Source organism: Aedes albopictus, chromosome 3, assembly GCF_035046485.1.
Source record: "Aedes albopictus strain Foshan chromosome 3, AalbF5, whole genome shotgun sequence".
NCBI classification, from domain to species: domain Eukaryota; kingdom Metazoa; phylum Arthropoda; class Insecta; order Diptera; family Culicidae; genus Aedes; species Aedes albopictus.
The window spans coordinates 312869806-312893021 of NC_085138.1; the positions used below are offsets into that span (position 1 = coordinate 312869806).

The 23216-nt window shown below is 38.3% G+C and overlaps 1 protein-coding gene across 8 annotated transcripts in view; it reads left to right on the top strand.

Moving 5' to 3' along the window:
• The window catches only part of LOC109431038 (myosin-IIIb-like), a 428015-nt gene that overhangs the window by 356173 nt on the left and 48626 nt on the right, over window positions 1-23216 (top strand). For all 8 annotated transcript variants that reach the window (XR_009995647.1, XM_062842494.1, XM_062842492.1 and 5 more), the window contains 2 exons: window positions 17505-19306; window positions 19367-19511. Coding sequence is in view for 7 of the 8 variants with exons in the window: in XM_062842494.1 (XP_062698478.1) it covers window positions 17505-19306; window positions 19367-19511 (1947 nt within the window). In the remaining variant the exon portion in view is untranslated. The remainder of the gene's footprint in view (window positions 1-17504; window positions 19307-19366; window positions 19512-23216) is intronic.

Consider the following 23216-nt stretch of genomic DNA (forward strand, 5'->3'; position numbering starts at 1 on the left):
ATAAAAAATTAAAGCAGGAATAGCTGAAGAAACCCCATTTTTTATTGTGCTATTTTTTTCAAAAAATTCTAATGTAATGCCAGAAGGTTCTTGGACGAAGCCTTGCAGAAATTTCTAAATGAATTCCAAGAGGAACTGCTGGAGGAATCCGTGGGAAATTCTCTGCGGGAAACACATGTGATATTTCTGGAAGAATCCATAGACAAATCACTTATGGTGTCTCAAAAAGAACTTCTAGAGGAAGTCCAGCAGGCATTCCTGGAGGATTTCTTAATCTATTCTTGGATCTGAAAGTTTGCTCAGAGAAATCTTTAACGGTTTTGGAAAAAAAGAAAAAATCTGAAGCAGTTTATGTAGAAGTTGTAGGAGAAATCCCTGGATGAATCATTAGGAGGAATTCATGGAGAAACTTCAAGTTAATGAAGAATTAGTTGTAGTTCAAATTCACGAATAAAAAGAAATAAAAAAAAAACTTCAAGTGGACTCCCTGAAGGAATCTCAGGAGAAATTGCTCAAGGAATCCTTGAACTTTATTTATCAAAAAGTCTGAACCAATGAAAAAAGAAAATCCATGAAGATATTTCTTCTGCATTATTCGCTGGAATGTCCAGAGAATCTCATCTGCCATACATGGAGGTACAGAAATATTTGGATAAGCTCTCTTAGAATTACTTTGCAAATGTCTGATGGGATTCCTCTTAACATTATTGTTAGGATTGCTTCAGAGGTTTCTACCAGGATTCTTATACATGTCCGTCATGTGATTCATTCAAGGATTCCTCCCGAGTTGGCTCCAAGGATTCCTTTAGAAATGCTTTTCGTGATTCCCACAAAAATTTCTTCAAGGATTCTATTAGTATTTTATCTTAGAGTATCGGCTGATAATTCTACTAGAATTCTTCCAAGATTCCCTTATTGGATTTTTCAAGCATTTTCAATTCAGATTTCTCCAGTAATTGTTTTTGGAAGTCCTCCTAGAACTTCTAGAGAGGATTCCCACCAAAACTTCCCGGCAGATTTTACCAGAAATTTCTTAAAAAATCTCAGCAGCATTCCTGGATCTCAGCGAATATTTCTGAAGTGGAATTTCCAGCAGGATTTTTTGAAGGAATCTCAGCTTCATGTTGCATAAGTCATTCCAACAATGATTTGTGGTGGAATCCTCGGTTCCTTTTAAGACATTCTCCAAAGTTCCTGCATTCCTGTGCCCCCTCCAGGGATTTCTCCAAGCACGTTGACGGGAAATCTTTCTGAGATATATCTACTGGGATGCAGGCTCTGTTCCACTTGGAGGGTTTTTCGAGTAAGAAGGAAAACAGCAGAAGAAGGTCCACATAGAAGAACAAATTCACAAAAATCCCTATTTTCTTCAATTCTATGATCGATTTTTTATTAGTTATTTTATCTCAAATTTCGCATAAGCATTTTTCATACCCAACACTTTGCATTATCAGTTGGCCATTTTGTCTGTAACCATTGCACAATGGTCCGAGGACCAACATTAAGTGGAAAAAATTAATAACTCAAAAACCATCCAAGATAGAGTCTTCATGTCTTCTAGACATTTGCTCGTGAGTCCAAGCCGCGTTATATGCAAAAGTGTCCTAAACGCCAAATCTTAAAATACTTCATATTTCAGCACCTAACTTTTTTATTTCAAAAGATATCGAAATAAAATGTTCTGCAAAGTTGAAGAAGGTAAAAACTCCGACAACTTTCTCGAAGAGCAGTTTTTTCTATCTCTTCAATCTGAGGAGATATAACTTATTGAAGAAATAAAAAGTCCGAAATCGGTTTTTTTGTCATATGTCAAAAACTATCATTTTTTCAAGCCTACTATGTTCAGAGCAATTGTACATATTGCCAAAATACACATTTCGTCAGAAGACATCAAAGCTGTACGATGTTTCTATCAAAAGATATAGGTATTTTTGTACTTTTTTAAGCCAATTTTTCTAGCGTAGCATTTGAAAAAGGCGCAAGTGAATCTTTAATTTTCTCCCACCACCGGGTCTAGTATGACAAAAACTGCATTTTAACAAAATTTGGAGAGGGTGTTTTTTTGTTTTGCGTTTTAAATGTGATTTGACTATGACCGTATTTTAGGCATCAAATTCACGAAAAATGACATCCATAATGTCCGAGTTCAACATCTACTCGTGTTTCAAGATCACTTATCTTAAACATTCGAGTAGCGATGAACCCAATGTTGTCTTCAGGGATGGGTACACTCACTTGCAGAGAGTTACACTCACTTGATGTTTTCTCAGCTCAGAAGCGTGCAATCAAGAAATGGTGTATGGACGACTTTTGCCTTGTGGTTTTGTCTAAAAATTTACCGAATAGGATAGGTGTCGCACACACATATCAAAGTCGTGACAGAGATGTGAAAGCGACTCTCCACGAGGTGAGTGTAATTTACATTCACCTCGTGGAGAGTTGCCTTCGCAACTCTTTCACGACTTCGGTATGCATGTGCGACCCCTACTCTATTTGGAAAACTTTTAGACTAAATCACAAGGCAAAAGTCGTCCATACATCATTTCTTGATTGCACGCTTCTGAGCTGAGAAAACATCAAGTGAGTGTAACTCTCTGCAAGTGAGTGTTCCCATCCTTGGTTGTCTTTTTTGTTTTGTTTTGTTCCTTTGTGTAAGTGAGCAAAAATATAAAACAAATTCCCTATAGTTTTTCGATTTCTTAATTCATCAGATATATGCATCTGGTGATCGTATGCAAATTTTAAATTGAATTGTGGACCGTCCAGTTTTATATGTTTGACATATATTATGAAAGGCCTTTGATCCTAGGATAGGATGCGACACGTAGTCAGTCAATTTGAGACCAATTTGCTGTCAAACGGAGACCAGTCGCTGATTGGTCGAAATTGATATCCGTTTGCTGCGATCATTTCGCTTTGTTGTTGGCTTGGCCGTGTTGCTAGTTTGTAGGTTTAGCATTTGATACCAATATTTAAAATCATTGTATTTTTTTTATCGCCTCAAATATGTCAGCATTCAAAAGCAAATCAACCTAATGTGACTCCCATGGCTTGACACCCGTTAAAACCATTGCAATGGTGATAAGTGATCTTGAAACACGAGTAGATGTTGAACTCGGACATTATGGATGTCATTTTTCGTGAATTTGATGCCTAAAATACGGTCATAGTCAAATCACATTTAAAACACAAAACAAAAAAACACCCTCTCCAAATTTTGTTAAAATGCAGTTTTTGTCATACTAGATCCGGTGGTGGGAGAAAATTAAAGATTCACTTGCGCCTTTTTCAAATGTTACGCTAGAAAAATTGGCTTAAAAAAGTACAAAAATACTTATATCTTTTGATAGAAACATCGTACAGCTTTGATGTCTTCTGACGAAATGTGTATTTTGGCAATATGTACAATTGCTCTGAACATAGTAGGCTTGAAAAAATGATAGTTTTTGACATATGACAAAAAAACCGATTTCGGACTTTTTATTTCTTCAATAAGTTATATCTCCTCAGATTGAAGAGATAGAAAAAACTGCTCTTCGAGAAAGTTGTCGGGGTTTTTACCTTCTTCAACTTTGCAGAACATTTTATTTCGATATCTTTTGAAATAAAAAAGTTAGGTGCTAAAATATGAAGTATTTTAAGATTTGGCGTTTAGGACACTTTTGCATATAACGCGGCTTGGACTCATGAGCAAATGTCTAGAAGACATGAAGACTCTATCTTGGATGGTTTTTGAGTTATTAATTTTTTCCACTTAATGTTGGTCCTCGGACCATTGTGCATTGTTTTCAGAAAGGCCTAAGCAAAAACTTAATGAAAATATTGAAAAAATAAATAAATTTTAGAAACGGGTTGTCGGATTGAAGAGCTGTCTTCAGCAATATTTTATGCAATTCACAGGACTACATGGAGAATGTATGCACTGTATGGTATAGGTTGTATTAATAATTTTATTTGAAAAATAAAACCCAAAAATCAATTATCTCAAAAAGGATTTTTTTCGTTTTTTTTAGTGAAACTTGGTGTTTTTTCGGCTTTCAGTCACAGAAAAAGCGTTGATTGTTTCAAATCATTGCCTACGTTTCGATCCTGTGGTTGGGATCTTCATCAAGGCCTGTTTATTATGTAAAAAGGGGGGGGGGACGGTTACATAATAAACAGGCCCTGATGAAGATCCCAACCACAGGATCGAAACGTAGGTAATGATTTGAAACAATCAACGCTTTTTGACTGGAAGCCGAAAAAACACCAAGTTTACGTAAAACCCAGTTAGTCCCTGTATGTATTTTTTTTTTACTTTTTGGAAATGTTATTCGTATTTGAATACCTTGAGAACTTCCTCTTGAAATTTCTTGTGGACTGCATCCTAGAACAACTTTAGGAACTACTCCTATATTCCTTGTGGAATAACTTCTGGATTTCCTTGGGAAGTTCCTTCTAGAATTCTTCGAGGAATTACTACGGTAGTTCCTCCTGGAATTCTTCATTACATTCGTCATGAAATTATTTTCGGAAATCCTCCTGAAAACCTTTTAGGAGTTCCAAACTAAATTCCTTGTGGAATTTCATGTGTTACACCAAGTCTCTGCTCATACTCATTAGATCTGTTCACTTTTTCTGACCTACCCGTGTCTCATCAAATTATCAATCCACATGCAAAAACAAGGCTTCAGTCCAAAAATGAGCCAAATTCACAAAGGTTTAGAGGTGTATCAAATCGATGTTGTGTTTTTTTCGAGCATTTTCACGAAAATATACTTCAATATCCAGAAAATTGTACCAAAAAGGTACCAAAAATACCGTTAAAATAAAGTTAAAACAATACCCTACAACTTTGCCGAAGTCACTACGTTGTTTAAATTGCGTATTTCAAAGTTATTCAACAATTTTCGTTAAAAAATCAAGAAAAAATACAATATTTTTACGATTTTTCATGTAAAAATAATGTAATTTTACATTGTTTTACGTGACTAATTTAATGAGCTATTGCTCCTACGTGTTACGAACATTTCGTTCATACATCATTTTAGTGTAGAAAATCGTTTTCATTGACTAATTATCAAAAGTTTGTCACGCTGATACTAAAAATTGTACAGAGTTGCCAGCATAAAATATAACAAAGTTACCCATGATTTAAACGTCATTACACTTCTTTGTCTCATCTGCATCAGTTTAAATTTGGTGCAGATGGTTGAGCATGAGATTGTCGATTCGAAGATTCAAGGTTCGAGTCCTGGAATAGGATTTTTTTGCGTCTCGATCCAGCTATAAGTTGATGAAACTACGTACTGCATCTCATTGCAATTTGGCATCATGACATTGTTTCGAAACCGTAGAGTGCATAGTAAGAATGAAGTTTCGCTTCATCGTGTAGTTGTGCTGATTTGTGGGTAGATAGATAACAAGTAAGCTCCACCCACAGTTGTCTGTAAAATGTTGCATCCAGAAGCAGTTCCATCATCGTATTGAATTGATTTAGCTAAATTGATCGTTATCAAACAGATGCTCAATATATCACCCAGCTGATCTCGTCGACACGATTTATTGTCAACAACTAAATATCTAGCTAGTCCTGGAATGGGCTTAATTGGCTGGTCCCGATCATTATTATTTGGGAGAATGCGTGTAAGTCATGGCAGATTCGTCATCCTTAACTGCTACAAAGAAAGAAAAAAAAAGTTTATCATGTATTTGAGCTTGAACCTGGGACCTTCTGATCCGCAGGCTCGAGCCTTACCATCTGCACCATTTCTGATACTTAAATCAAAAGACATTAGAATACGATGGCATGACGTCTTAATTATGGGTAACTCTGTGCGATTTTTAGTATAAACGTGACATACTTTTGATAATTACTCAATGAAAACGAATTCCTACACAAAAACGATGTATGGACGAAATGTTCGTTACACAAAGGAGTAATCGCTAATTAATTTAGTCACAAAAAAAATGTAAAATTACATGACTTTTATATGTAAAATCGTAAAAATATCGTGTTTTTTTCGTCATTTTTTAACTAAAATTGTTGAATAACTTCGAAATACGCAATTTAAACACCGTAGTGTCTTAAGCAAAGTTGTAGAGTGTTGTTCTAACTATATCCTAACGGTATCTCCGGCATCTTTTCGGAGCAATTTTGTGAATTTCTGAGTAAATTTCTGTGAAAATAGCTAAAAAAACACAAAATTGATTTGATACACCTTTAAATCTTCATCAATTTGGCTCAATTTTGGACTGAAGACTTGGTTTTGCATGTGGATTGATAATTTGATGTGTCACGGATGTGTCATGAAAAAAAAGTTTCAAAGTGAACAGGTCTAATACTCATGGACAGAAATCTCGTCATGCATTCCGCAACCAAAATTCATATTGCCACTAATTACAAACGAAAATTTCTCGTTAGGCCATTTGACTTACGACCGATCAACATGCCATTGATCATTTCAAACCTCTCTTCAGCTGCTTTCATCCTTGACATCGGTAAGCCCAATGCTAATCACTTTACACTCTCACTTCCACCAACGAAAGCGGAGAGTTTATGAATCTTTAATCTGTGAAACATCAGCTAGCCATCTACATCGTCGTCGTTACACTCGGGGTGGCACCTGGGCTACGACGAACAATACTGTTGTGACGCGTACCTCGAAGGTGTTAGCTTCGACTTCGGAATCCCCCAGGTTTCTGAGACCGCACCACGAGCTAGCCATATTTAGTGCTGGTCCAGCGATCTCCGACGTCACAGCTAGGAGAAACAAAAAAAAACGCAGTTTCCATCGTTCATCTTCGATTGCCCATTCGGCGCAGCTCTCACCCAGCGAACTAACCGATGCGCGATGCGATTCGATGAGATGAGGCTGGCACGGCCGTTTGGAGGAGGCCCTCGACCAAATCCGAATGGGCGCGCTTTTACTTGATTAGTGGTGCAAACTTTCTACGCGGCCGCGGCCGGGCTGACAGCCGACACAGACAAAACATCAACGCTGCGATACGCACCTCAAATTCATCGGAGGAAGCAAGTGCAACAATGTGTGAAGATTCGGTGCGATATGATGGTAAAGGGGTGTTTTGGTTTAATTGTTTGAACCCATCGGATCGATGATCAGTGACGGTTGGACGAACTCTGTCAATGAAGTTTGATGTGATGTTCGCAAATTATGGATTATTAGTACGAATTGAGCCCTTTGTTTGGGTTTGGTGACAGACACCTGCGTGAGCCGGAGTTTAAGATGGAGTTCATCTAGGTGTGTATCAATTTATTGGATTCAATTCCTCCGCAACGCATGACAGGCTCAAACATTGATGTTACTTACTTATAGCTTGGCTTTTAGTGCTTTACAGCAGTTCCTTGTTAGGCTTTTAAAAGCGATAGTGAAAGCGTGAAACTGAAATTACACCGACAACAACTGCAGCCAGGAGAGGATAAATTCAATCCAAGTTTAATATGCTTACAATAAAAAAGTATCTGTTGTGCTGCGGATCGCACAACTAACAAATACTTACTGTTTGCACAGAGCGTTTATTGGTTTGCTGATAAGTGAACAAGACCACACTTTAACCTTCCTTTTGCATCACGTTGGCAGCAGCTCGCTGACGTAGTGTACGGTTTGGGTCAAAAAATGACCCTAATGCCAAAGGAGGGTTAAGATTGTTATCATGCTAAAGAACTTTACCGAAGACACATTCTTGCTAAGTTATCAGGTTTCTGAGATATCCAATATCCAGAATTACGCAATTCACCTTTCTGAAACAAAATGAGATTGATCCCATCTGCCCCAGGAGATTTGAAAGGAGCAAAGCTATTAAGTGCCCACCTAATCTGTTCCATAGTTACAGTACTCCGGGCCGAAGCCAGAGAATAACTACATAACTACAAGAAAAGACATCAGGTTCATCCGAAGATGTAATATCCACACATCCCGGGAAGTATGTGCTGAATAAGCATTCCAGAACTTCCTCATCAGAGGAAGTCAGATCGCCATTTGGCAAACGAAGTTCGTTCACCCGGAAATCCTTAGATTTCGCAAGGATTTTGTTTAACCGACTGACTTCACTCAAGCTGGAAACATTTGTACAAAGGTTTTTCCAGCCGGATCGTTCAGCAGACCGGAGAGCTTTCTTGTAGGCCTTGCGAGCCGACCTGAAAGCCTCCGAACCAGCCGAACGTCGTCTGTTCCAACTCTTTCTACATTGTTTCCTGAGTTTCGCCAGATCAGAGTTCCACCAAGGGATTCCTCTTGTGATCTTCACAGACCGTAGAGGGCATGCTTCTTCAAAAGCTTCCATGATGAAGGTCGTTGTAGTATCAACGGCATCATCTAAATCACTTGGAGTGTCAATGGATGGTGTGTATTAGTATGGGACACGCTTGTATGGGAAAAATAAATCCTCGCTCCAGTCGACTTTTTAGATCCCATTTAGGTCCCATATGAACTGTACAAAATTTCAGCGCAATCGGAGAAACTATAATTTAGCGCAAGCGGTTCAAAGTTTGCATAGGATTTACTATGGGAAAAGTTACACTTTCAAACAAAAAATCCCAGAGGACGCCCTTTGCCTTCTTAATTCAAATCGATCAACGCTTCTTGTAGAAAAATCATTTATGAAACTTTTCTTCGAAGACCACAAAACGATTCGATGCTTGTGAAAAAAGTTATTGATTTATTACCGATTAGTGATCCAACGAACGACTTTTTAAGGGGATTCACTAAACAGTGTAAACTGATTAAACTGATTAACGTCGCGATCACCAAGGCAATCTTTGATTATTTCATTCGCAAAATCTTGAAACATTTCAAATAAGCAGAAAATCATGGCTTACGCAGCAATTTAATCTGTTTAGTGAATCCCCCTTTTGTTTTGTTTTATCAGCAGCACTGCTGCTGCCGTTGTTGCATGGGGTGGTGGGAGGCATCACCACCCCCAGAAACAGCAGCAGCCAAGGCAGCAGTTACAGTGCTGCTGATAAAACAAAACAAAAAGCCGTTCGTTGGATCACCAATCGGTAATAAATCAATAGGGGGATTCACTTAACAGCGTAAACTGATTAAACTGATTAAACGTCGCGATCACCAAGGCAATCTTTGATTATTTCATTCGCAAAATCATGAAACATTTCAAATAAACAGAAAATCATGGCTTACGCAGCAATTTAATCTGTTAAGTGAGTACCCCTAATAACTTTTTCCACAAGCATCCGATTGTGTTGCGGTCTTCGAAGGAAAGTTTCATAAATGATTTTTCTATAAGAAGCATTGATCGATTTGAATTAAGGAGACAAGGGGCGACATCTGGGATTTTTTATCTGAAAGTGTAACTTTTCCCATAGTAAATCATATGAAAACTTTGAACCGCTTGCGCTAAATTATAGTTTCACCGATTGCGCTGAAATTTTGCACAGTTCATATGGGACCTCAATGGAATCATAAAAGTGGACTGGAGCGAGAATTTGATGTTTGTCCCATACTAGTGTGTATCCATGAAATTTGGCCGCAATCAAATCAGTAAAGAGATCCCAGTTGGTTGATCGGGGATTTCTAAAACGTTAAGTTTGCGAAGTAACATTAAAATGTTCAACAAAGATGTGGCGATGGTCAGATAAAGATGCTTCATCTGACACATGTCAATTGGTCAGCTAGTCACTAATTCTACTAGAGTAAAGCGTTATGTCTAACACTTCCTCTTACCATGATACCATGAAGTTTGCCTATGTTAATTAATCCAAGATCTCTACTACTTAAGTATTCCATCAAACTGGAGCATTAGCATCACTGACAATAAATAGCAGAAGGCCTTTTGAAGTGAAGTACACACTAAGATTCAAATGTTCCAGCTCAGTAATTTATTCACTGAGTTCAGTATTTTTTTCATCTTTTTACTGAGATTTCAACAGCAGATTTATTTCGGTACACTCGGTAATCGTATTACCGTTCACCAGTAACGATATTTACCGTGCTTCAGTAACTTTTGACAGTTTGTGAGCTGAGCTCGGTAACTCATTTACAGAATATCCGCAAAATAAATAACCGAGCGTACCGAGTTAAATCTGCTGTTGAGAACTCAGTAAAAAGATGGGGAAAATACCGAGCTGATCTTAGTGTGTATGCGATGACTTGTCTGAAAGCATTCGTAGGAGATGATTCATCATGCGGTAAATAAACCGAACAATAAACGTATTTTCTGTTGAGGATTCCAACAGATACATCACATCAATTGTGACAGCACATACATCTCTGGTGGTTAGTTCAGAGCTGAGTGTAGCAACAATTGCGTTGTTGACAAGCACACAGGTTCGAGGCATGACACGCGAGTTTGCCATTTCATTTTCACTGAAAGTAGCAAACACCAGATTCACAAGGTATCCTAGATAGAAATTACCCATACGAAAGTAAGACTCTTGGACTAAGGTCACTTGGGCTGTGCCATTTTGTATAATTTGCTGTTCTTTTTATGCTGAAGATCGATCTAAGCTAGCCACTAGCCAAACTAGGCAAGATTAAACTTTTTACAATCACAGTACAACAAACAACAGCAGCAATAAAACCGGATTGGTATCGATTAGAAAACGCCAAAGGCGAGGACACACAGAATACACTGTGTAAATCGCATAACGCGAAACCATGTAGGTGAAAATATAAACTAATCAACAATATCTTCAAAACCCTGCTCTGCTTAGTGCAGTAAGAGCAAATTACTGTGGAGGGCGTCCTGGTACTCCACAAGCTCCGTTAGTGGTTATGTTTTTATTTGACCCCCCTAGCCAATCATTCCTAGGCATGGTAAGCATATAGCCGCAACACACCAAAAATTAGGGGTCACCTGTTTAGTTGACTTTTACCTCCCAAACAGGCGGTCCGTAGTGTTATTCTAAGCTAATTGAGACAACTGCTACACCGCTACAACTGACACTCCACAGCTATCTAGGCGGATCGAGAAGAGTAGTGGATATTGACGATAAATTTCATAGAGCTCGAACAGCCGACAAACCAGTGCCGTCACATGGTAGAAAGGGGTCTCCAGTTAGCCTAGTGGTTATGGCTATGGATTGCCAATCCGGAGACGGCGGGTTCGATTCCCGTTCCGGTCGGGAAAATTTTCTCGATTCCCTGGGCATAGTGTATCATTGTACTTGCCTCACAATATACAAATTCATGCAATGGCAGTAGGGATATAGTACCGGTAGTACCGGTACCGAAAATACCGGTATTACCGATCAATTTTTGGTACCGAAATACCGGTACTGACTGAGCCTTAGTACCGGTACTTTCGGTACCGTGAAATCTCATCTCTTCCGAAATGTTGGAAACCGGTAATTTTTCTTTCTTTTTTAATCCGGTCATTAGTATAGCCGATATGCAATGGAAACCCAACTAGAAGTTTATAACAAAAATGTAACATATTTCTGACTAATCCTGATATTTATAATTTATTGTGTTATACTTCTGTCAGAAACATTTGGAATAACACAATTATATCACATTATGTTATAAAATCTGATCATAACTCATTGTAATATGTATGTGCATTGAGATAGGATTGTTACAAAGTTGAATCAAATTATGATAGAAACTTGTTATTGTGAAGCTAAGATTTATATCACGTTTTGTTATAATTTTGATCTCTCCATAATACAATAAGTTTTTTTTTCTTGATTACACCAGAGTTCTTTTTGTTACAATTTTAGTTATTTTAACATCATCCTTCATCTAGTTAATAACATAATAAGTTATTGAAAATTTTTATAATATCATAACACAATATGTTACAAACTTGATATAATTTTCTAGTCGGGAATAAACGAAAACATTTATTTAAAACAAAGTTTGATAAACAAACATTTCATATATGCAAAACGGTTCTGCAAATGGATTTATTAGCTTAAAATTAAACTTGCTAGATTAGGGTTTCTTGTTATTCCTTCAGTTTTTAAAATCCATTGAAAGCATCATCAAGGGAAAATTAGTTAAATCTTCTTCTGTCTTCACCTTGTAGCTGTCTATCTGAATTTGGTACATCAAAGGGTGTTCCTGTTTGTTGAACTGCGTAGAAGCTAAACAAAAGCTCCAAAAACAGTTTCATAGAACTCGTTTCTTTCTATCATTTTTATTTGATAGTTTTTGTTTAATTAGGTATTTTCTGGTTAGCTTCAATGGCATCCCTGAAAACCGGGATTAACATTTTCCTGGTAAATTGAAGATTTTCTGTGCAAAATAGATTATTCTTCATTTTGGTGGAAAATTTCTTAGTACCGGTATTTTACCGGTTCTACCGGTACTGTCAACTCCAGTACCGAAATACCGGTACTCACCAAAAGTGGTCGGTACTGCGACCCCTAAATGGCAGGCAAAGAGAGCCCTTCAATTAATAACTGTGGAAGTGCTCAAAGAACACTAAGTTGAAGCGAGGCAGGCCAAGTCCCAGTGGGGACGTAGAGCCATAAAGAAGAAGAAGAAGAACAACGTGATAGAAATTCGAATCAACCAACTCGAAATCTACAAGGATTTTTTAATGTGTCTGAAACAGTCAGCATAAAACTAATTCTTACAAGCTCCTGGAAGCATAATATGGGTTATTAATGTTATAATATTGTGATTCCATCATAATCTTGTCTTTGGGTATTGAAACTATGTTTTTTACCCTTCTTACACCCATAAAAAGGGTATAAATACCGCTCGAAAACCGACTTTTTTTATTCCAAGTGCGCAGTGCTGACAATATAAACAGCAAAAATGATGCCAGCTGTTTTAATAAAAAAAAGCTTACTAAAACTTTAGTAATTTCTGATGGAATTTCTGGATTATTTTTAAAGAAATTCCTATAATATACGAATTTTAGACAAATATGAATGAATTGTGTAGGGAAGCCCTTCTCCAATTTATAAACAAACCCTTGGAATACTGTAGAAGTCTATGTGGATATTTTTGCTGGCATCTTGATACTTCAGAACAAATTTCAGAAGTAATTCCCTGTGGAATTTGTTTATGGATTTCGATATAGGAATATGAAAATAAATTCCTGAAGAAATCAACGAATAAATCTCATGTCAAAATCTTCAAAACCCTAGAAAAATTGTGGAAAGAATCGTACGGAAAATCTCGAAAGAAAATCAAAGAAGAATTTTCTGAAGATATTTAAGTAGGATCAGCTGAAGAAATTCCTTGGGAAGCTCATGATGGAATTGTTAAACGAATCTCTTAAGAAACGTGCAAAATAATTTCTGGAAAAAACAAATAAAAAAATAACTGTAAAAAATCCTGGAAAATCACTTTAAAAATGTCTAAAAGAATTCATGCAGAAACTCCTAGAAAATATTTGTGAATGAATTTCTGAAAAAAAAATCAGAAAAAAACAACTGAGAAATTCCTGAAGATATCCTTTACGAAAATAGTAGAGGAATTGCTTGAAAAAATCATTGCATATTCCTTTATATCGGGAGAAAGTCATGAGAAAGTCTGTACACACTCTTTTTACGCGTATTTTCCACGCAATTTCATTCTGCACATTTTTTTCCACGTGGTTTTCTCAAAGTAATTCACGTTAATTTGACCACTTTGCAGAGCGCTGCTAAATATTTACTTTTTTGCGTAATTTCTCCAAATCACAAGGTTGTTCTTAACACGGCAAATCCATAATTGTGTGTATGAAATTCCCTGTAAAATTAACTGGAGGCTTTGTTTCAGCGATTTCCAATGGAACCCCTAGAGCAATTCGTGTAGGGATTATTGGAGGAGTTCATGATGAAACAGCTTTATGAGTTCAGCAGAACAAATTTCAAAGAAACAGCTAGAGGAATTTCCAAAAGAATCCATTGAATAACACCTGATTTTTTTTTTGCAATTGAAGGGATTCCTTGAAGATTTTCTAAACCAATTCCAAGAATAATATCTGATTTAACCACTGGAGGAATTTCTGAAAGAATCTTTGGGAGATATAATGAAAGAATTCCTTTCGTAATTTCAGATGGATTTTGTGGAAGAGGGCAGAATAACTGAGGAAGTTCATGTTACATTTTCTAGAGGAATACTTGAGAAATTTCTGAAGGAACCTCTAGAATTATTTCAATACGGAACTTAGGAGAAAGATCTGAAGAAATTCACGAAAAAAATTGCGAAGTAATCAATGGAGAAATTTTGGAAGGAAACATTGGAAAATTTTCTGAAAACAATCCCTTGTGGATTTTTCAAACGTATCAATACAGAAATTTCGGAAGCAATCCATGAAATATTTACTTGATGTTCTTAGATACCTTTCTGAAAAAAAAACTCTAAACAATTCAATGTTAAGAGGAGTCTCTGGAAGATGAAAGAATTCCTAAAATATTTTCTTCATTGAACTTTTTGAGAACTTTCATAGAAAATTTAGAGGGAAATTCTTTTTTTTTTTTTCATTAGAGTTTCTGGGGTCTCCAGTTAGCCTAGTGGTAAAGGCTCTGGACCGCCATTCCAGAGACGGCGGGTTCGATTCCCGTTCCAGTCGGGAAAATTTTCTCGACTCCCTGGGCATAGTGTATCATTGTACTTGCCTCATAGTATACAAATTCGTGCAATGGCAGGCAAAGAAAATCCTTTAATTAATAACTGTGGAAGTGCTCAAAGAACACTACGTTGATGCGAGGCAGGCCAAGTCCCAGTGAGGACGTAGAGCCAGGAAGAAGAAGAAGAATCCCTAGAGGATTTTCCAAAGGTATCTGTACAGAAACTTCGGAAGCAATTTCTTGAAATATTTTCTTGATTTTCTTAGAGAAATTTCTGAAAGAACATCTAAGGCATTTTTAGAGAAACCCCTGGAAGATTTAGAAAAATCCCTACGAATTTACTTCATGAACCTTTAGACGAACTACCAAATATAACTTATTTATTTTTCTGATCTCTGGAAGAATTTCTAACGGAATTTTTAAAGGAGGGACTGAATTTCTTATAGAATCAATGGTGGAAAATTTTCTGAAGGACTCCGTGATATATTTTGCAGAAGAACCTTTAGGGGCTGTCCATAAACCAGGTTGAGAAGTCCCAAAAAATGACCACGTGGGTTATGGACAGCCCCTTAAAAGGGTATCTGATGGAATCCCTGGAGGGCTTTCTAAAGGAATCATTGGAGTTTTTTTTTTAAACATCTGGTTAAGATTGTAAAGAAACAAATTCTTGAAAAAAAATATGATGCAACCTATTAAAGATATTTAAAAAAGTTTCTTTAGAAGACGGATTCCCGAAGAAAATATCAGAGGCGATTCAGGTGATCCCAGGTTTTCAGAGGGGTTCCTGGAGTTCTCAGGTGCGTTTCAGGTGGGTTTCAGAGGCCTTTTAGGGAATCCGGTAGAGTTTCAGGGACTTCAAAGGACGTGTCAGGGGATTCCATGTGGCCTCAGGGGCGCTATAAGGGATCTCAGGGGCATTTCAGAGAGTTTTAGGACGTACCAGGACATCATAGGGCCCATATAGCCGAGGCGGTAAACGCACGGGTATTTAGCATGACCATGCTGAGGGTGACGGGTTCGATTCCCGGTCGGTCCAGGATCTTTTCGTAAAGGAAATTTCCTTGACTTCCTTGGGCATAGAGTACCTTCGTGCCTGCCATACGATATACACATGCAAAATGGTCATTGGCAGAGGAAGCTCTCAGTTAAAAACTGTGGAAGTGCTCATTGAACACTAAGCTGAGAAGCAGGCTTTGTCCCAGTGAGGACGTTACGCCAAGAAGAGGAGAGGAGGACATCTCTGAGGCGTTTCAAAGAGGCTTCAGGGAGTGTCAAGAGTGCTTCAGGTGGTTTTAGAAGCATTTCTGGAGGCTTCTAGGTGGCCTCAGGGACGCTTCTCAGGGGGCTGCAGGGATGTTCCAGAGGATATCATGGGATTTTAGGGGGTACCAGAGATCTCATCGGCGTATCAAGAGTGTCACGTGAGGTTTCAGAGGGTACCACCCAAGTAGCACATTTGTCCCAGTAGAGTCACGGCGGTGCTGGTTTTTGTTGCGCAAATGTCAGTGTAACATACTTTTAGCTAGTGAGCCAGGAACGCTTCAAAGGGTCTCGAGGGTGGTAGAGAGTTTCATTGGCGTTTATGGCGGTTTCAGGGGATCACATGAGAACTCCAACGGATCTCAAGTGGTTTTAGGGTAGGGTTGCCCAACCTTTTCCATGGCATTTTTCAACGCTCGCAAAAATTATTTGTGGCTACCTGTGCAGTTAAACAGAAAAAAAAGTCCGGCCTGCGTGAAGGATCATATTTTCGACTTAATTGCCACGGTAGCCAAGTGGTTAAGTTAAATTCAATTTTCATGTTCACATGTGTCCATTAACCCTTACCTCAGGCTTTAGCTTGATGCTAAAAAAATCTCATATCCGACCTTTTTTTTGCGATTTCACGAACCATAAATGTATAAAACAAGCGAAAAAGGTTGGGTAGCCTTGCTTTAGGGAGCTTCAGAGGCGCTTCAGGGGGTCTCAGCGGGATTTCCAGGATCTCAGGATAATTTTAATGAGGATCCATGGGATTTCAAGTGCGTTTTAGGAGGCTTCGAAGGGGCCTCAGGGACGTTTGTCAAAGGACTCCGTGGAAGTTTCAGAGAATATCAGTGGCATTTCAAGGAGTCACATGAGAACTCAGAGGCGTATAAGGGAGTATCATGATACTGCAGGTTCAGGTGGTTTTAAGGGGTTCCATGGGGCCTTAGAGATGCTTTCATGGATCTCAGGAGGTTCCTTGGAAGTTACAGAAGGTCTCAAGGGAGTTTCAGGTAGGTACCATGTCAAAGACGTTTCAAGGGATCTTAAAACGAGTCTCAAGGTTGTCTTGCGGGGTTAAAAGGGGTTCCAGGGGCGTTCTGGAGATCTCAGGGAGCTTCCACGAGGCTCAGGGACGCCTCAAAGAGTCTCTAGGAGTTCCATGGAAATGCCAGAAGTTCTCAGGGGTATTCAAGGGGGTCTAAGGGGCGTTTCATGAATTTCAGGAGCGTGTCAACGGGATTCTAGGGGGCTTCAACTGATACCAGTAGCTACCTCGGGGCGCTTCAGGGGGCTTCAGGGGGGTTTCAGGGAGCTCCAGGGATCTCATGACACTTTAGGGGGACACCCTGAAACGCCCCTGTAATTTCCCTCTGCTCTCCTTTATTAACGCCCCCTGGCCGCCGATGCTACAGTTACCATCATAACATTTCCTAATATACTATATTGGTTCCGCATTGGTCTGTCCCTCTAAATCCGTGACATCTGACCACTTTTCAGACTCTACGTACTCCCAACGGATTGTTTATATTTCATTGTTGACCAAGCAATACATTTTACCTCTATGTGAAACAAATAAATTGCCCTACCACGTTTTTCTCAAATTATGCAGTACAACATCGCCTGTTCGAATCGTATCATTATGTACGCACATTTAGCAGCTTCGCTTTGTACCTAGTCCAATTCAATTGCCAATTAATGCAAAAGCTTTGCGTGCCTTAATCGCACATCTACTCGTTTAGTCCACTGATCTAATGGCCACCGACTTTCCGTTTCTGTTTTTCCACAGCTATGCACCGGTGGTTCGGTTACGGATCTGGTTCAAGGTCTACGCAACCGTGGCTCCCGGCTGACCAACAACCAGATTGCGTACATTCTGAGAGAGACGGTACACGCGCTGGTGTTTCTCCATGAGAACCATTGCATGCATCGAGACATCAAAGGGCACAACATCCTGCTGACGGAGAATGGCCACGTCAAACTGGTGGATTTCGGTGTTAGTTCCCACCTGGCAGCCACCATGGCCCGGAGGAATACCAGCGTGGGAACGCCCTACTGGATGGCTCCGGAGGTGATTGCTTGCGAGCAGCAGTTGGACCAATCGTACGATTCCAGGTGTGACGTGTGGTCGATCGGGATCACGGCAATCGAACTGGCGGAAGGGGATCCTCCACTGTGTGAACTGCATCCGATGCGAGCTTTGTTCCAAATTCCGAGGAATCCACCGCCGAGGTTGAACCATCCGGAAAACTACTCAGCCATGTTGTCGGATTTTATATCTGAGTGTTTGGTGAAGGATCTGGAGCAAAGGCCGTTCTCGAAGGAGTTGATTACGCATCCGCTTTTGAAGAGCGTTGGTCCGCACGTGGATCAGGTAAGGCATGAGTTGAAAAGTGAGATACAGAAGCAGCGATCGGATGGAAGAGCTCCTCGTCAAGCGGAGGCTACCACCAAGTATGGTAAACTGAAGTCAGACAGGAAGTCCAAACCGCAGAAGATGTACATAGATGACTTGGCGGGGTTAGACGTCCTGACGGAGGACACCATTGTCGAACAGCTTCAGAAGCGATTCGAGGCCAATCAAATATACACATACATTGGAGATATTCTGGTGGCAGTGAATCCATTCTCCAAACTTGGGATCTACACAACCTACCACCAGAAGAAGTACAGTGGTAAAACAAGATCGGACAACCCGCCACACATCTTCGCCGTTGCGGACGCTGCTCACCAAGCATTAGTCCACCAAAAGCAAAATCAAGCGATTGTCATCTCCGGTGAGAGTGGTTCCGGAAAAACGGAAAGCGCCAACTTGTTGTTGAAACAGTTGGTCTTCCTAGGGAAGGCAGTTACCAGAAACCTCGAAGAACGCATCCTTCAAGTAAATCCCATCATGGAGGCTTTCGGCAATGCTCGAACCGGTATTAATTCGAACAGCTCCCGTTTTGGGAAATACCTAGAACTAACCATGGCACGTAGCGGAAAAGTCAATGGGGCTCGCATATTCGTTTACCTACTGGAGCAGAGCCGAGTAGTCAAGCAAGCCGAAGCGGAAGGCAACTTCCACATCTTCTACTACATGTACGACGGACTCCAGGCGGAGAAGCGCCTGGAAGAGTACTATCTTCATCCATCGTACCGGAAAACTCACCGTTACCTTCAGGAAACAGCGACGTTACCCAAGACCAACGTTGAACGTTGGAAGCAACTGCTGGCTAGTTTCAAGGTGCTCGGCTTCCGGGACGATGAAATCGATATGGTGAATCGGGTGCTGGCGGCAATCCTCAACCTGGGGGATATGGAGTTCGGCGAGATGGATTCCAACGATAACACCGACAGTAGAGCGAGAGTCATTGACGTGGCTCCAATGCATCGCGTTTCGAAGCTGCTCGGTGTGGAGTCAGCTGATTTGCTGGAGGCACTGACGTCGAATTCGGTGGTGACCCGAGGAGAAACCATTACGCGGCATAACAATGTGGCGGAAGCTTGCACGGCGAGGGATGCCATGGCGAAGGGACTGTACGGGCGACTGTTCGATTGGATGGTCAATCAGATCAATTTGCTGCTGGTGCATAACAAACCGAATAATAGGTGAGTATTGTTTAATTTTGATTCTGCAATGGAATTTTAATAAACGGTTTTTACTTTTAGTCCCGAACAACTGGCAGTGGGACTATTGGACATCTTTGGGTTCGAGAATTTCGGCAAGAATTCATTCGAGCAGCTTTGCATCAACATCGCCAATGAACAAATCCAATATTATTTCAACCAGCACATCTTTACGTGGGAACAGCAGGTGAGTGCAATGGGAATTCAATTTACAGCAGCAGACTAAGCAGTATATAGAGCATTTCCAGCCCAAAATACGAAATTTATGACTCGATATTTTTCAATTTGATTTAGACAAAATTTAGATTTTGTTCATACGCTGATTCATTTTATGAATCATTAACTATTGCATTGACACATATCCATTTTCCTCACCTAACTATGAAAATGGCGTATGAAAATAAACCTACTTTTCTTCATAAATAAATATAATTCGAAATTGTTGAATTGAAATGGTGTATTCGAAGATGGTTGAGGATATTTGCAGCAGCACTGAGAGCAATTTCCATCGCGAATCTATGTCAGATACCATGTCATATACATATATTCTAAAAATATTACCTTTCGATTTTTTTAAATTATTTTCATGCAGAAAACTGACTTCCAGCCTCAAAATTGGGGTGGTCAAATGCTTCTCAAAAAAAAAAAAAATACTATGCATAATTTTGAAATAAAACAATGTTTGGGGCCTTGTGTTTAACAGTTATTATCAAAAGAGGGTCAACTATTTTTAAGATATGTGCATTTTCATACCTTCTCGAATAACATTTGACAAGGTTCAGTTTTATTTTTCTGATTTGTAACTCAAATGTGGCTGGTTGTAGGAATATTAAGCATAGTTTTTTCATTGGAATTTGTATGTAGATTTTTGATAAAATCCAAACAATAGTTTCCTTTTGTGCGATGAAAAATAAGCGTTCAATAAAACATAGTTGGATAGCATTTGACTATCCTGGGCTATTTGGAAAATGTTTAGGCTAGAAGTCAGCTTACTACAGAAAAAAATATGAAAAATCAAAGGGTAAAGTTTTAGGAAATGTAGCATAGATCCGCGATGAATATCACTCTCAAAGTCCTTCAAATATCCTTGAAAATATTCGAAGACATCATTCAATCCAGCAAACAAATTTCAAGTTACAATTTTTTAAAGAAGAAAATTAGTTTTTTTTTCATGCGCCCTTTTCAAAAGTGAGATGAAGAATATTTCAAAACAAATAACATGAAAAACAGGCTTTAGATAGAAGCTTATACAGCAGATAGAAGCATGAGCCAAATTTCACTTGAATTGAGAATGGTCGCGTCGACGCAATTCGTGCATTAAGCTGGAAATACTCTAAAATAAAAATAGTTACCTTTAAGAAATATCCAATTATATAACACTAGCTGTCCCGGCAAACTTTGTTTTGCCAAGCTGTGGTGGTTTGACAACAGTAGGGCTTAAAACAGCACCGCACTCTAGATTGGTTTTATTTCGATAATGTTGATTTTCTTCCCAGTTCATCAAAAATCAGTACTATATCAATATTCTTACTTTCTTAGTTGATTTTCGTAACTTTTTGTACATATAAACACAGCCGCCATGAATACGAACCGAACCGTGCAAGAATCATGCTGATCAGTTCATCCGTTTGTGAGTTTTGTTGCCTCAAAGGGACTTCAAACTCATTTTTATATATATAGATTTCCATATGTGCTCCAAAAATCTCTGTTAGATCGGGACTTTTTCCAGGAATTCATTCAGATACAGGGGATGGCCAAAATGTTAGGGATAGGCAACTTTTTTTTCTCTTACAAAAAAGTTCAACATGCTATGACTTTTCATAGAGTGCATCAAAAAATCTCAAATTTTGACTGTTTGTCAACCTATTATATGTGTATCATTGGTACAAATGTGGGCTCCATTGATTAATCTTTCGCAAAGTTAGAACTGTTTGAGTAAAACACTATTTTTAGCTAACTCATGTTTGGGCTGTCATATCTCGGAAACCAGTGAACCGAATTGAATGAAATTTTGAACGTACACTAACAATATTCAAATGCTTTACAAACTATTAAAACATAGATACTTTTTGAACGTTGAAGAAAGTTATCATGGGTTGACACTTTTAGGATTTTTTTTGAAAAAAATGTATTTTTTTTACGTCAATGTCAATAAATTTTAGTGTTGATGTCCAAAGATTTTCCACTTCTGTTCTCAAGTTATCTTTTATCAGATATATTAGAGCCTAGTGAGATAAAAGGAAGAACACATTTAGTAATTTTTGTGTGGTATTGTAAATTTGACTTATTTTCCTATATATTGGTGAAAATTTCAACCCGGTATAACTTAATTCGCCGTGAGAAAATATTCATTTTATAACGTTGTATTAAGTATAAATATATTGTTGATAAACGTTTAAAAATTCATTCAATTTGGTTCACTGGTTTCCGAGATATGAAAGCTCAAAAATAAGTTGTCTAAAAAAATAGTGTTTTACCCGAACGGTTCTAACATCGCGAAAAATGATTTAATCGAATCCAAATTTGTACCAATGAAGCACATATAACAGGTTGATAAACAGTCAAAATTTGAGATTTTATGATGCACTCAATGAAAAGTTACAGCATGTTGAATTGTTTTGTGGGAGAAAAAAAGTTGCCTTTCCCAAACATTTTGGCCACCCCCTGTATTCCTCCAAGTATTTTTACAGAACTTAGTCCTAGGATAGCTTCAGAAAACTCTCTTCAGAAAGATTTATTTTTAGATAATTCTGTTTTTTTTTTTAATCCTTACGAAAGTTAAAATTCGAATGGGTGTTATCAGTTTTGAACCTTTTAATTCCGCACTAATTGCTTATCCTTTGACAGATACGCGTATTTCGACTACCACTTGTGATCTTTGGAATTTGGAATCTTTGGAATTTGGAATCTTTGGAAGCTTCCTTTGGAATTTTTTCCAGGGATTCCTCTAAAAATTCGTCTAGGCATTTTTCACACATGCTTCCAAAAAATCTGCCAAAGGTTTCTTATGAAATTCATCTAGTGATAACTTCAGAAATTACACTAAGGATTACTCTAGAAATTTCTCCAAAGATGAACTCTTGCATGTAATGCTTTAAAAATTTCTTCATATTTTTTTCAGGAATTTCTTTATGTATACCTTTAGAAGTTCATCAAGAGATTCCACCAGAAATTTCTCGAAAGTTTCCTCTGGAAAATCCTCATAAAGTTCCCTATTACAAAATGTTTCAAGGATTATTCTAGAAAAAAAAATCCAGGGGTTCCTATGGAAGTTTCTCCAGAAACTTATAAAAATATCTTTAATGAATTACTTCCAAAATTGCTTAACGGAATATTCTACGGTTTTCTGTCAGTCATTTCTCCATGTCCTTTTAAAAAATGTTTGGCTTTAGAAATTCCTCAATGAATTTCTCAAAAACTCTTTCAGAAATTCCTACAGATCATAATTATTTTGAAATATGTACAGGGGATAGACAAAATGATCGGGACAGGCAAAATTTTTACTTTTCAAAAAATGTTCAACTAGCTGTAACTTTTCGAAAAGTGCATCGAATATTCTCAAATTTTTACTGTAAGTTCATCAACTAGTTGTGCATCAGTGGTCCAAATTTGAAAAAGATCGGGCTATTTTCCACGAAGTTAAAAACATTCTTCAAAAAGGTAAAATTATCCGATAGCCAATTTTGAGCTGTTATATCTCAGAATTCAATGAACTGATTTCAATGAATTTTTGACCATTCATGACTTATATAATGACCTCTAAAAGACGTTTGACTTATCTTGAAATTTTTAACAAGAGGAAAAGTTATAGCGATTTCATTTATTTCACGTTTTTTTAGTAAATTGATCTATTTTTAATGTACATCCCATTACTTTCTCAATTTGTTGTCGG